Source organism: Leuciscus leuciscus, assembly GCF_965113295.1.
Source record: "Leuciscus leuciscus genome assembly, chromosome: 23".
Lineage (NCBI taxonomy): Eukaryota > Metazoa > Chordata > Actinopteri > Cypriniformes > Leuciscidae > Leuciscus > Leuciscus leuciscus.
Genome location: NC_138747.1, coordinates 32,857,751 through 32,873,642, shown reverse-complemented (window position 1 = coordinate 32,873,642; position 15,892 = coordinate 32,857,751). Strand labels below are relative to the sequence as shown.

The window sequence follows — 15,892 nt, the reverse complement described above, 5'->3', positions numbered from 1 at the left end:
TCATCATATTATACATTTTTGTAAACACTGAAGCTTGCAAGATGGTTTTAAATCCAGCACCAGAAACATTGCATGATTTATGATAAAGAATTAAGGTGCCCCCACGACTGGCCAAAGTAACCATACAAAGGATATTGCCCAAGGTAAGGAATAAGGATAGTCATGTCCACAAAGCAAAAGGAAATTGCTTTTAGTCCAAGCAAGCAGAATGAAACAGACAGGGGTGTGTTTCCCGTACAACGCCGTAATGCTTCACTACTATAGTACGATGCATCGTTGAAGAAATCATCTAGCTAGTCACGACTGATCAGAAAACTGTATTGGTCGTTTAACCACCGCAAGTGTTGGAGTAATAATACTTTTGATGAATCTGTTTGAGATTGAATTAACACTAGATGTTTTGCTATAAATTACGAACATGTCATCTGAGGACTATTTCTCACTTTTCTCAATTATTTTACTTTATTTCTAGATTCAATCATAGACTCGTTCTTACACTAGAGCTCGTTCACACATGCGCACTCTTCAACAATGACACTTTAAATCTCTTGACAAACTAAAAGACGTAAATGACATTTGTATGTGTTCTAAATAAAAGATATAGATTGCACTGAATGTCAGCTTGATTATTTTGCTCAAGATCAGGATTTATTGAGTCCACATGTCATGAACACTAGAAACTCTTCTTCTAACCACAGGTGGAGATCTAGATCTGTCGTTCTGAACACACAACTCTGCGATGCTGTTTGTGAATGTTCGTTGGAACGATGGTTTTGTGAAACACCGACTCGTTGAACTGCTGATAACGACAGAACTTGCGACTATAGTTGGCTAACGATGCTTTCGGGAAACGCACCCCAGGACGGTTAGTTTGTAATAACTGCAGGTTCACAACAACAGATCATGCATACAGAAGAACCAAGACCCAGAGGTGGCATGCGCCGTCTTTAAAACAAAGACAGCTTTTCTTTTAGTTTTCACCCCTGGCCTTGATTGGGATGTTTTGCCTTGTATTGTTCCAGATATATCATTTGTTGTGTGTTTTATACAAAATCTTGATACGTACCAAACATAAAGGACAACTGGGATACATGCAGGAACAGGGGAAATGTGGGAGATCATTTGTTCTCGTGTATGAGAGATAATGATAATGATCTAGTTGTGAGTGAGGTGTCTCTTGTTTGTTTAAAGAAATGCTTGATTATGTTTCCCGATATCTCACTATGAATGAGAATACACTGGGCTTTGACCCTTTTGAAAGTTTTGTGTCTTTCGTAAAGGGTATTTCGTTTTGAAATGAGGTTCAGTAACACAGCACAGTAAGTCTGGAAAATGGGAGCTTTATTACTTTGGACATGAGGGGGAAAGACTAGATCTATATCAGACACAAATCACAGTTATAACCCAAGTACTGGATTTAAAGAGGCAGTGACATCAGCAAAGCCTAATCAACCCAAGTTAGTGGATGTTAAGTCACACACTATGGGACGCCACATCAGCATATAGAGATAGAGACCTGATTGTTCACAACTGACATTTTTTTCAGTATGCTTGATGAGTACATTCATTGATTTCATTAGTTATACTTTTCACACACAAAAATATTTCTTTGGTAATGCATGCAAATGATCTTAAGGTAACAGTTTCCATGCAATATAAAGACACATTTTCAACTCTGAACACAGATACCTCTCACGTGTGTTATAGATACCATCTTGCATGTTGATAAAACAGTTAAAAACATCAATATACAGAACAGGCACTACACTGAAAACACCTCAGACGTCCCTGTTATACATATTCAGTCCAAGAACACCAAGCATTATGTCTTTAAAACTGGAAAAGCTCATTGTTGGTCAAATATTGCATTATTAAATGTCAATGCCAAATCTGTAGCACTATATTGGCTTATTTAATTGAATGTCTTTGCATAAAAAACACTGAATGGCTTGAAAGCGGTTCCTCGAAAATACCTCTAAGCAATACTATAAAACTGCATTGCATTCATGACGCACCTCAGATCAGCTTTTAAACAGTCATAACAAACATTATTGTAAGAGATCTGCAAAAAAACGTATTCGGGTGAATGCCATAAAAACATGGCCAGGTCACATTTCACGACAACATCGAAAGAAAAGAAAATATATTTTACAAAAGGAAAATGAAGCCACGTTAAATATTTTGCATTGTGATATTATTTTCATGACAACTTCTGATTACAGTAAATCATCTAGACAATTAACTTTTGAGGTTTTTTGGTATTTCCTATTATTCTCGTTGTCATTAGATTCTCATCACTGTAATTAAATAATCTCTTTAGTGCATTACAATGTAAAGTTTTTTTTACAATCTTTAAAATAATAAGAAATAACAAATATCATGTGATGCATTTTTTAAAATCTAATTATTATTAGACATAAAAATAATGCACACAAATGCAATGCAAAAAACCTCAATGGTTTTAAAATAGGCTTTATTTTCATTATGCAAAATATAAGTTCTTATATAATCTTGTGATTTTGGGGTGAAATATTAACGTCAGGTTTCTTGTGATTGACTATTCCACTACAGCAGGTTATATATTGCTCATAAGGATATATATATATATATATATATATATATATATATATATATATATATATATATATATATATATATAAAACATAAGCTGACAGTCAAGAGTTCACGGGAGGACGGACTCATTCTCATTCTATTCTGAAACATTCCTGATGATTCCTGAAATTGACTGGCCTCAGACTGGAATGCAATGGCCATTCAGATTTAAGGAAATCCTTCAAATGTCTTAGTTTCCTCGTGGTTATAATCTGTTAACGCTCATCCATCCCTCGCACAACTTTCCCTCGCGGGTCAAGATGTTTTTTTGTCCAGAAAGCTTATTTTATTCCATTTTGATAATATTTGGTCTATTTTTAAATGCAATTTTATTTACCTTTAAATGACTAGATTTGATCAATAAATAATAACTAAATAGTAATTTAAGAACATTCCACACATCCTTTCAATTTAAATTCAAAATAACTCACAATTTCATGCATAACCCTTTTAATTCAGCTCTAAATATCTTACATTGGGAGTCTTTGCCGACCTCTTGTGGAAAAATAATAATATTTCATGATATTTCATGACTTTAGATGGCCTTATATCTCTATATGAAGTAAATGAGCTGTTCCTCTGGGTCCTAAAGTCAGGTTCTCTTCAGTGTGAATTCAGATACACATGTGGACATTATAAAATAAATTTTTGGTAAAGTTTTAGCATTTTTAGTTTGAATTTTGAGCATTTTTAGGTTTTTCTATGTGTACTGAAGCATTCCTAACATTCCACTCATTCCTAAGGGAGTCAGATTGACCCGCGAGAGAAGGATTTGTTACTTTTTAAAAATTTCAACCACAAAATTCATCGAATCCAGTACATTTTCTTTTTTTTCTTCTTTTTTTTTTTTTGTATTCGTGGTTCAAGTGCGACAAAATGGGGTCTTAGACCCCTCTGATGAACACTAATTTTTTTAATTTTCATAAGCTGACAGTCAAGAGTTCACGGGAGGACGAACTCATTCTCTTTCTGAAACATTCCTGATTCCTGAAATTGACTGGCCTCAGACTGGAATGTAATGGCCATTCAGATTTATTGGAATCCTTTAAATGTCTTTGTTTTCCTAATGGTTATTATGTGTTAACAGTTCATCAGGCTGAACGAATATTTTCTTGGTAACCTTGAGAAAGCAAATGTTTAAAAAAAACCCAACTCTTTAGAAATCATGCTGGAAATACTGAAACCGCAAATCTTATTTAGTTAAAAACACATTTAAGATGTGAACACGAGGACATCACTCATGCAAAACCACAAACACTACGTTTGAATAAAAACATCACATGTATAACACAGACACACACACACACACACACACACACCCGAAAGCTAGACGATAAGGAAACACCCTTACTGAAATAAATCTTTCACAGTACATATTGAGCACACGGACACCACAGCACTGGACTTTAGGCACAGTTAGAATAGATCTTGACCCCTGAAACCACACGACAAACAGTGACACACACACACACACACACACACACACACACACACACACACACACACACACACAGCCATCACAAGCGAACACGACAGAACAGTGAACAGGGCAGAGAAACGACAGATTCTGAAGAGCACGAGCTCAAGCTGCGGCATCTGTCCCTATCTGAACCTCAACCAGCACCAGGGAACTGAGCGCTCGAGTTATAGTGGTTTATCTGGGATTGTGGCAGTGGAAATCATTTTGCCTGGACTTGTTTTGGTCCGACAGCAACTCCATTACAGTCGAGAATGTACTGTAAACAACCTTGTGGAGGAGGACGCTGGCCGAGGGTCTTGTTGGGGTCAGTCAGGCTTTCTTTTAAGGCAGCGCTCTGTAAACACACACAAAGAACACACACCTTCAGTCTTACTGGACATTCAAGATTACATTTGAAGCGCATTTCTGGTGATTCCACACTAGGGGGAGACACTGGACACATTCACAACACTGGACGCACACTGGACACATTCACAACACTGGACACATTTACAACACTGGACGCACACTGGACACATTCACAACACTGGACACATTTACAACACTGGACACATTTACAACACTGGACACATTCACAACACTGGACACACACTGGACACATTCACAACACTGGACACATTCACAACACTGGACACACACTGGACACATTCACAACACTGGACACACACTGGACACATTCACAACACTGGACACATTCACAACACTGGACACACACTGGACACATTCACAACACTGGACACATTCACAACACTGGACACACACTGGACACATTCACAACACTGGACACATTCACAACACTGGACACACACTGGACACATTCACAACACTGGACACACACTGGACACATTCACAACACTGGACACACACTGGACACATTCACAACACTGGACACACACTGGACACATTCACAACACTGGACACATTCACAACACTGGACACACACTGGACACATTCACAACACTGGACACACACTGGACACATTCACAACACTGGACACATTCACAACACTCGACACATTTACAACACTGGACACACTGGACACATTCACAACACTGGACACACACTGGACACATTCACAACACTGGACACACACTGGACACATTCACAACACTGGACACACACTGGACACATTCACAACACTGGACACACACTGGACACATTCACAACACTGGACACATTCACAACACTGGACACACACTGGACACATTCACAACACTGGACACATTCACAACACTCGACACATTCACAACACTCGACACATTCACAACACTCGACACACACTGGACACATTTACAACACTGGGCACACACTGGACACACACTGGACACATTCACAACACTCGACACATTCACAACACTGGACACATTCACAACACTGGACACATTCACAACACTCGACACATTCACAACACTGGACACACACTGGACACATTTACAACACTGGACACACACTGGACACACACTGGACACATTCACAACACTGGACACATTCACAACACTGGACACACACTGGACACCTTAAAAAACACTGGACACATTCACAACACATTCACAACACTGGACACATTCACAACACTGGACACACACTGGACACACACTGGACACCTTCACAACACTGGACACATTCACAACACTGGACACACACTGGACACATTCACAACACTCGACACATTCACAACACTGGACACACACTGGACACATTCACAACACTGGACACATTCACAACACTGGACACACACTGGACACATTCACAACACTGGACACATTCACAACACTCGACACATTCACAACACTGGACACATTCACAACACTGGACACACACTGGACACATTCACAACACTGGACACACACTGGACACATTCACAACACTGGACACATTCACAACACTGGACACATTCACAACACTGGACACACACTGGACACATTCACAACACTGGACACACACTGGACACATTTACAACACTGGACACATTCACAACACTCGACACATTCACAACACTGGACACATTCACAACACTCGACACACACTGGACACATTTACAACACTGGACACATTCACAACACTCGACACATTCACAACACTGGACACATTCACAACACTGGACACATTTACAACACTGGACACACACTGGACACACACTGGACACATTCACAACACTGGACACACACTGGACACACACTGGACACATTCACAACACTCGACACATTCACAACACTGGACACATTCACAACACTGGACACACACTGGACACATTTACAACACTGGACACACACTGGACACATTCACAACACTCGACACATTCACAACACTGGACACACACTGGACACATTCACAACACTGGACACATTCACAACACTGGACACACACTGGACACATTCACAACACTGGACACACACTGGACACATTCACAACACTGGACACACACTGGACACATTCACAACACTGGACACACACTGGACACATTTACAACACTGGACACACACTGGACACACACTGGACACATTCACAACACTGGACACATTCACAACACTGGACACACACTGGACACATTCACAACACTGGACACACACTGGACACATTCACAACACTGGACACACACTGGACACATTCACAACACTGGACACACACTGGACACATTCACAACACTGGACACATTCACAACACTGGACACACACTGGACACATTCACAACACTGGACACACACTGGACACATTCACAACACTGGACACACACTGGACACACACTGGACACATTCATAACACTGGACACACACTGGACACATTCACAACACTGGACACACACTGGACACATTCACAACACTGGACACACACTGGACACACACTGGACACATTCACAACACTCGACAAATTTACAACACTGGACACACACTGGACACATTCACAACACTGGACACACACTGGACACATTTACAACACTGGACACACACTGGACACACACTGGACACACACTGGACACATTCACAACACTGGACACACACTGGACACATTCACAACACTGGACACACACTGGACACATTCACAACACTGGACACATTCACAACACTCGACACATTCACAACACTGGACACACACTGGACACATTTACAACACTGGACACACACTGGACACACACTGGACACATTCACAACACTCGACACATTCACAACACTGGACACACACTGGACACATTCACAACACTGGACACACACTGGACACATTCACAACACTGGACACACACTGGACACATTCACAACACTGGACACACACTGGACACATTTACAACACTGGACACACACTGGACACATTCACAACACTGGACACATTCACAACACTGGACACACACTGGACACATTCACAACACTGGACACATTCACAACACTGGACACACACTGGACACATTCACAACACTGGACACATTCACAACACTGGACACATTCACAACACTGGACACACACTGGACACATTCACAACACTGGACACATTCACAACACTCGACACATTCACAACACTGGACACATTCACAACACTCGACACATTCACAACACTCGACACATTCACAACACTGGACACATTCACAACACTGGACACACACTGGACACATTCACAACACTGGACACATTCACAACACTCGACACATTCACAACACTGGACTAAAGTCCCCCTGTGGTGAAGATCCAGTTTTTAATGTAGTTTATGTGTCTATGTGGTGTTATTAATACGCTTTAAGACAAACCATGTGTAAATTCATAAGTCGAAACCATTGCTGAGTATTTCCTCCTTAAAACTGCAGTGAACCAAAGACAGTCTCAAACACACGCTTTGAAATCGCTGGTGTTTCTGACGTCACAAACTACCTTGTAACCAATCAGATCAACGTGTGATCGTCAACCAGTGGATCTCCGAGCTGAGTGAGTGAGTGGAGGCGGGGCTCATTTGCATATTCATAGAACCATGCATACTAAATGAGGCAAGGGTGTCGAGTTACAGTCAAGATATTTTTTCAAGGAAAAAACTAAAAATTATAAACTACATTTAAAGGAGCTATGTGTAGGTTTTTACTTAAAAAAATCTTTAAGATAGAGTTTTCATTTGTACATGTATGAGCCAACCATGATGTAATAAAAAGAATGACACCTTGACTGTCCACCACGGTTGCCTCTATCAGCCTGTAGGCTCAATTGTGTGTGGAGGAGTCGGGCCCGAATCAGCGTGAAAATTCACAAAATGTGACGTCATGCGCGTTCTCGTCTACTTGGGCTTACATCCGTACGGCACAGCAGCCATTATTAGTAAGCAGCGGCAATCGGTAGTGTTTTCAAATGGTGTTTTCTTACCTCAAACATTATGCTGGTGAATCTCGATGAGCCTTCAGTGGTTGTTGCGGCAACCCTGGTTGATGTGGTCGTACGAGCGTGTGCGCACCGAGAACGAGCATGAGACTGCCTGCAGTTCCTCTAACGGCCACTGGTGTCAGTAACTGTTAGAAATTTCAGAACCTACGCAATGCTCCTTTAAGTTTATAATTATTGAGAAAATTATTGACTACAGGGGGACTAATAGTTTGCTTTTTTAAATATTTTTTTTATGTTTTTGTAATTTCATCATGTGCTTTTGTCATCTTATGTAACTTTTTTGTTTTCTTTTTAAATATTGCTATTTAGGTTTTAGCCTAAATATGGTTAATAATTTTAGTGCTTAAATTGAAACTTTTTGCAGTTTTTTTTTCCAAAGCAACATTTCAAAATTTCGTTTAGCTTCAGTTTTTCAACTAATATTTACACTTTATTTTATGTCAGGTTTATTTCAATTAGCAGATATGTTTTTAATACTTACATACAATAACCCTGGTCTGTTAAAATCCTGTATATGCAAACACACATTGGTTTGCACAATGTGCAGTACGTTTGTTCATTGGAATATCATTTCTTGCACCAAACTGATAATATCCATTGTATTTGAGTTATGAATCCTGCAACTCTTCTCGATCACCACCAGAGGGCCTGGATATTAGTCTATTCCCTTCTAAACTACATTTCCCATGATCCCGTGCCTGGACTGATTCCCTGCACACCTGTTTCCTGTTCCTGTGGATATTTAAGCCCTGAACTAACATTACTGAGCATTATTTGTCTTTTGATCCTTGGACCAGTTCTCTGGTTTATGATTGTTTGCTGCCTCTGCCCTTCCTGCACTGGTATTATATTTATTTAAGTATTCATCTGTTTGCCTGATGGTGGTGTTAATGTAAATAAAGCTGCAAATGGATCTAAACCCCAGTCCCTCGGTATCATCAATAGAGTTCACGATCGTTTGAGTTTGGTGACGTACGTGTGCAGGTTGTGCAGTGGTCGCAGGTCTGTGTGGAGAACGAGAGGTCGAGCGACTGGATTCCTGGTTCATCTTGGCCAGAACGATGGCGGAGATCAGCTGACGGTCCTCAAGCTGGTGTTCACCAATGAGCTGCATCGAAGAGCCCACCACCTACACACACACACACACACACACACACACACACACACACACACACACACACACACACACACACACACACACACACACACACACACACACACACACACGACAGCATTAATGCATTAAGATGAGCAGTGGCAGTTCTCAGCATTCAAAGGAATCCAAGACACAAAATAAAAGACACACGGCATCATTTACTCTTCCTCATGTTGTTCCAAACCTCTCTGAGTTTCTTAAATGTTGTTTAAATATGCAAATTAGGCATTATCAAGTTAATTAAAAAACAATTCACACACATTTCCAGAAGAGAAATCTGAACATTGGATAAAGCAATTTTTTTAATTCTTGTTAGTTTTTACACACTGTAAAAAAATGATTGCTGTGATTATTAATCACAACTTAAAATTCAACATTAGAATAAGAAAGAATGTGTTGTTTAAACTTAAAAAGGTATGCGTTTGTGCATGACTTAAAATATTAAGTTTAACTTTAGTTTAGTTAAGTTGGACCAATTTTATGTTGTTATAACTAAAAAGCTCTTTTTTTTTTTTTACAGTGCAGTTCTCTTTTTATCACTCCATAAATAATGAAGTACTGTCAACAGACAGAAAAAATACATTTTCAATGTATAAATGTTATATAAATCAGGTGGATGATATATGAATTACCCGTAAGAATAAAGACATGAATAAATCTGTGTAAAGCTGCTGAAGTGGAGACCTCTGACTCAAAATCTACAGACGTGAAGAGCAATAAAAGAAACACTTAAATGTGTGTTTTGGATGTTTTCTGTCCACTGGTCTGAAAGAAAACATGTTATGGAAGCAAAATAGACCAAATTCTCCAAATGGACCAGTGCTTGAAAACAACACAGAAATCAATGCTTTGACCATCATAGTCCATCATCTGACATGCAATTATTTTGACATTGACTTGTAGCCTTAAGCAAATCTCTCTTCTATACCAAAGGAAGAATGATGTCTGTTTTCTTGTAGACAATGATCTGATTTCAGAATTCTGTCATTGTGGTGCAACACCAGGAAGACAATCATGACCACATCCTTCCATCATGGAAATTCAAAATATTGTCTATTTAACCACATTAACCCTAAGGTTACTTCTAGTCAACAGGATGTGTTAAAGGGACCATCAAAATAAAGAGAAATCCAAAACTGTTGCCGCCTCAGTGAGATTTTCAATCCGAACTCTGTTATATTTATTAGTACGGTAAAGATAAAGTAACATTTCCTTTATGCATGTAGAACAGAGGCAGAGTTTTATATTAATGACAATAATGATCGTTGACCATTTGAAAAAATAAAAAAATAAAAAAATATGATAATAAGGTAACACTTTATTTTGATGGTCCCTTTTGAACATTCTGTTGACTATAAGTAACTTTGCAACTACATGTCAGCTAACTCTCAGTAGAGTATTAGTAGACTGTCTGCTTAATATTTGATAACTCTATATTGTGATGCTCCTCCAACAGACACTCTACTGACTATAAGTAACTTTGCAACTACATGTCAACTTATTCTAACCCTAACCCTACCAGTCTACTAATGCTCTACTAATACTCTAATGAGAGTTAGTAGACATGTAGGTGCAAATTTACTTCTAGACAACAGAATGTGTTAAAGGGACCATCAAAATAAAGTGAAACCGACAATAATAATAAAAGTAAAAAGTACACCCCACCATGGGATGTAGAGATTTTAGTTGAACTGCCCCGAGTCTTTGGAATACCTTACCTCAAGACATACAAAATAGTTCTAGTCTTTCAATTTTTAATTCATGTCTTAAAACCATTTGTTTTTTTTAGATTAGCTTATTATGATTGACATAGTCTTTGTGAACAATCATCGGGGGTGAACAATCGAGCCCCCTGCTTGGGACAGAAGGTCCAGAGGAGGCCCGTCGAGGAGAGACACTAAATCGGGGAGCCAAACTCGGCCCGGCCACCGCAGGCCTATAAGGAGTAGGCGTACATGGTCCCTGCGAACTCTCTCCAGAACTCCCGGGAGCAGAGCGATCGTGGGAAAAGTTTGCAAACGTAGCCTCGGCCACGTCTGTACCATCGCGTCCAGTCCGAGAGGAGCTGGATGCGTGAGGGAGAACCAGAGTGGAGACTCGAGACACAAACAGATCCACTTGTGCCCGGCCGAACACCCTCCACATCTGCTCCACCTCCTCGGGCCTCAGCCCCTGTCTCGACAGGACGTCTGCTCCTATATTCTGGACCCCAGGGATGTAAGTCGCTCTGAGTGAAAGCAGCTTCCCCTGGGACCACAGGACGATTTGGTGCGCCAGTTTGCATAGCGAATGTGAGTGCAAACCCCCCTGATTATTTTTTATAAGCGACCACCGATGTGTTGTCTGTGCGGACCAGCACATGATGGCCCCTGAGGTCTGGGAGGAAATTCTTGAGGGCAAGAAATACGGCCAACATCTCTAGGCGGTTGATGTGCCAGGAGAGATGATGGTCCCTCCATAGACCCTGAGTCGAGCGTCCCTCCATGATCGCTCCCCAGCCCGTGAGGGAGGCATCTGTCGTTAGACAAGAAACTCCCAACACGGGGCCCTGGGACAGGAACCAAGGTTTCTTCCACATAACCAGGGGGTGTAGGCATCGCCGCGTAACCCTGATCATGTGAAAGGGGTTGCCCCTCTGGGAAAATCAGACCCAACAGACCCATCAGACCCAACAGCCTCTGAAACGGTTTGACAGTGAGTGACTGCCCATACACAAAAGAAATATATTTGAAATATATTTTCAGTATATATTTTGGAATATATGCAAATATTTGAAATTGGCCCAATAAATATATTTCACACTTAACATCATATATTTTTGTTATATTTCAGAATATATTTCAATGTATTTGGAATATATGCCACATATATTTTGACACTTTTGGGGACCCATACAGAAAAAAATACATTGAAATATATTCTGAAATATAACAAAAATATATGATGTTAAGTGTGAAATATATTTATTGGGCCAATTTCAAATATTTGCATATATTCCAAAATATATACTGAAAATATATTTCAAATATATTTCTTTTGTGTATGGGTGGCCTAGCTTCATTCTTTTCATGGCTGGCAGGATAGACTCTATGCGTGCCAGTGATAGGCATGTCCACATCAACATAGAATCCAAAACCACGCCCAGAAAAGTGGTCCTCTGTAGTGGAGAAAGCACACTCTTTTTGGCGTTTAACCGTAACCCCAACTTTCTCATGTGGGCGAGAATGACATCTCGATGCCGAACCGCTAACTGATGAGACTGAGCCAGAATCAACCAATCGTCAATGTAGTTCAAGATGCGAATACCCTGCAGACGCAGTGGCGCCAGAGCTGCATCTACGCATTTAATGAAAGTGCGGGGTGATAGAGCTAGGCCGAACTGAAGAACTCAATATTGGTAAGCTTTGCCCCCGAAAACGAACCTCAGGAACTTCCTGTGATATGGAAGGATGGATATATGGAAGTATGCGTCCTTGAGATCTATCGTGACAAACCAGTCCTCGGGTCTGATCTGTGGCATGATTTGTCTCAGAGTTAACATTTAGAGTTTTAGCTGCATGACTGACTCGTTCAGAACTCTCAGATCCAAAATACGACGAAAAACCAACTGTAGAACCCGGTTTTCCTGCTGGAGGGGGGTACATGTTCTATGGTCCCTTTCTCTAACAGGGTTTTCACTTATTGTTCCATTACCAGAACCTGCTCAGGGTCCACCACAGTGGATAGGACCCCATAAACCTGGGCGGGCGAGACCCGAACTGTATTTGATAACCCTTATCTATGGTCTGCAGGACCCAATGAGAAACATTTGGCAGTACCTTCCACGCTGTCAAAAACTCTACTAGAGGTAACAGCCTCTCAAGACTGGCTTCTGGATTTTGTTGCGCAATCAGCCCGACGCCCTGTAACGGCGAACCGGCAGGGAACGACCGAACTGACTGCTCTGGGACCCTCCTCAGAGGGGGCAGGCATCCCAGGACCACTACGTTTCGGAGGTATGGACAGGGACTGTCCTGGTGGTGGTGGGGAGGATGGAGGTAATTGATGGCGTCAGCATCTGCGAACTCATGCGTGTGTAAGTACCTTTTATTCTGCAAGTATTATAACACGATTGGTTAGATGTGAAGGTAATAAGTGACGCAACAATTGAGTCTTCCTGGCAAAACTTGCCAGGCAGTCTGAACTGCTTACTTGCCGTATTTTCTGATATATATATGTGACAAAACAACACCAAATAGACAATAACAGTTTCACACAGAGCGCTTGTGAAGACACAGAAAACCCTTGAAAGGGAACTGTCGCAATGTCTGACTCAGATTCCCAACAGTAGATTTGTCATGGATTTATGTGTTCTTTGGAAAACCTCACAAAACAAACACTCTCACTGTGGTAAAACGCCTCCTCATATAATCCTTATAATACCAATTAAACACTTCAGTCTGGCGTAGAACTGAAACTCTCAGTTCACATGCAGTGATATCGAGGTCGATAAATGAACGCTCGCTCTCACCTCAGTGATATAATCCTTCCCATCTTTCCCATGTATGGCTTTAACAGCACAGATGTCCAGACCTCCGAAGACATCGGCACAGGCGTCCACCCACAGCTTATATCTACAGGAGAGAAGATCACATATCTATCTATTATATCTACAGGAGAGAAGATCACATATCTATCTATTATATCTACAGGAGAGAAGATCACCAGGTCTCACTTTCACAATTACTGATCACTTCAGCTATACATGAAGTTCAAAACGTAGGTTCAGGAGGAGCCTAAACATTCAGTTCTGTCAATCATTACGAACATACTATATAAGCAGCAGTCACCACGGCATCCCGTTGACAAATTCTTCCGGCAGCCCTCCTCCTCCCCTTCTCCTCCAGTAAATTATCTCTATCCTCTTATGTGCAATTCCATCATGGGGGGTTTCAACTCTGAGCTCAAGCCGAAGCCTCGGGTTCAAGCCTCCTCCAAGGACAGCAAGCCAAGTTAGTTTACTATTAAACTTCGAGGTTGAATGGGCAGGCGAACTAGTGAAATTTACATTCATGCATATGGCGAATGCTTTTATCCAAAGCGACTTGCATTGCATTGCACAACATTTATTTTTTATCAGCCTATCAAACCCATGCAAGCGCCACAATCGACTGCACAATGGAACAAAACTCACTATCTGTCTGTGAGTCATTCTCCAAGATCTTTTCAGTGATTGCAAACCTGGTGGAGACTGTGAAAGTGTGTGTGTGTGTGTGTGTGTGTGTGTGTGTGTGTGTGTGTGTGTGTGTGTGTGTGTGTGTGAATAAGTGAGTGAGTAGTGTGTGTGTGTGTGTGTGTGTGTGTGTGTGTGTGTGTGTGTGTGTGTGTGTGTGTGTGTGAATAAGTGAGTGAGTAGTGTGTGTGTGTGTGTGTGTGTGTGTGTGTGTGTGTGTGTGTGTGTGTGTGTGTGTGTGTGAGAGTGATTAAGTAAGTGAGTAGTGTGTGTGTGTGTGTGTGTGTGTGTGTGTGTGTGTGTGTGTGTGTACTTACTTGTCAGTCATGGCCACTTGCTCCAGCATGGCAGAGCCGGTGTTTGACTTCCAGTTGCCAGAGATAGATGTTCTCCTGTGAATTATAATAATTTATCACGTCACATTCAGTGTGCATTAGATCTAGCCTATCATTATCACAGGAACGACTAATGTATGACTTCAGAAGATTTTACACAACATGTACAGACTGTTATTATGACATGTTTATGGTAATTTTGCATTCTTTTTAAAGCTTGAAGCTGAATACCAAAAAAGAAAATGATACATTTAGTCCTGGTTCACTTATCAGTGATTCCAATGCCTGTCCCGAACTAATGGACAAACTTCGCGACTATGGTGAGAATAACCAGGTATGCCTGACCATTCTGTCCTTTTTAGGCTCACATCTTGTAACAACGTTTAGATGCCTTTGGTCAGTGTTAAGTTCAAATTTCATTTGACCCAGACCAGAGTTCATGTGGAAGCGATCCAAGAGACCCCTCTTTTTGGTGCAGAGCAATCGCACCAGAGATGAAACCAAACCTGCCCTGTCAACATACCCTAAAAGCATCTGTAGTTGCCAACCATATGGAGATCATACTGTGCAAATGGTAAACAAATGGTACATCCATGATTAAAAAGCTACAAAAACATGTAGATCAAATGATTGTCACAGGTGTTTGCAGGAAGACAGAACAAGATGAAGGTATCTTTTCAACACGAAGGTTTAATGATCAAAAATACAGGACAGCAGAACAGGCAGAAACACACACTTTTTACAA

The 15,892-nt window shown here is 40.9% G+C and overlaps 1 protein-coding gene across 1 annotated transcript in view; it reads right to left on the bottom strand.

The window, feature by feature from the left end:
* syn2b (synapsin IIb) overlaps positions 1 to 15,892 on the bottom strand; it is a 113,127-nt gene that overhangs the window by 4,962 nt on the left and 92,273 nt on the right. The window contains 4 exon segments of the mRNA XM_082156438.1: positions 4,361 to 4,427; positions 9,421 to 9,573; positions 14,111 to 14,213; positions 15,130 to 15,204. Of these exon segments, the coding sequence (XP_082012564.1) occupies positions 4,361 to 4,427; positions 9,421 to 9,573; positions 14,111 to 14,213; positions 15,130 to 15,204 (398 nt within the window).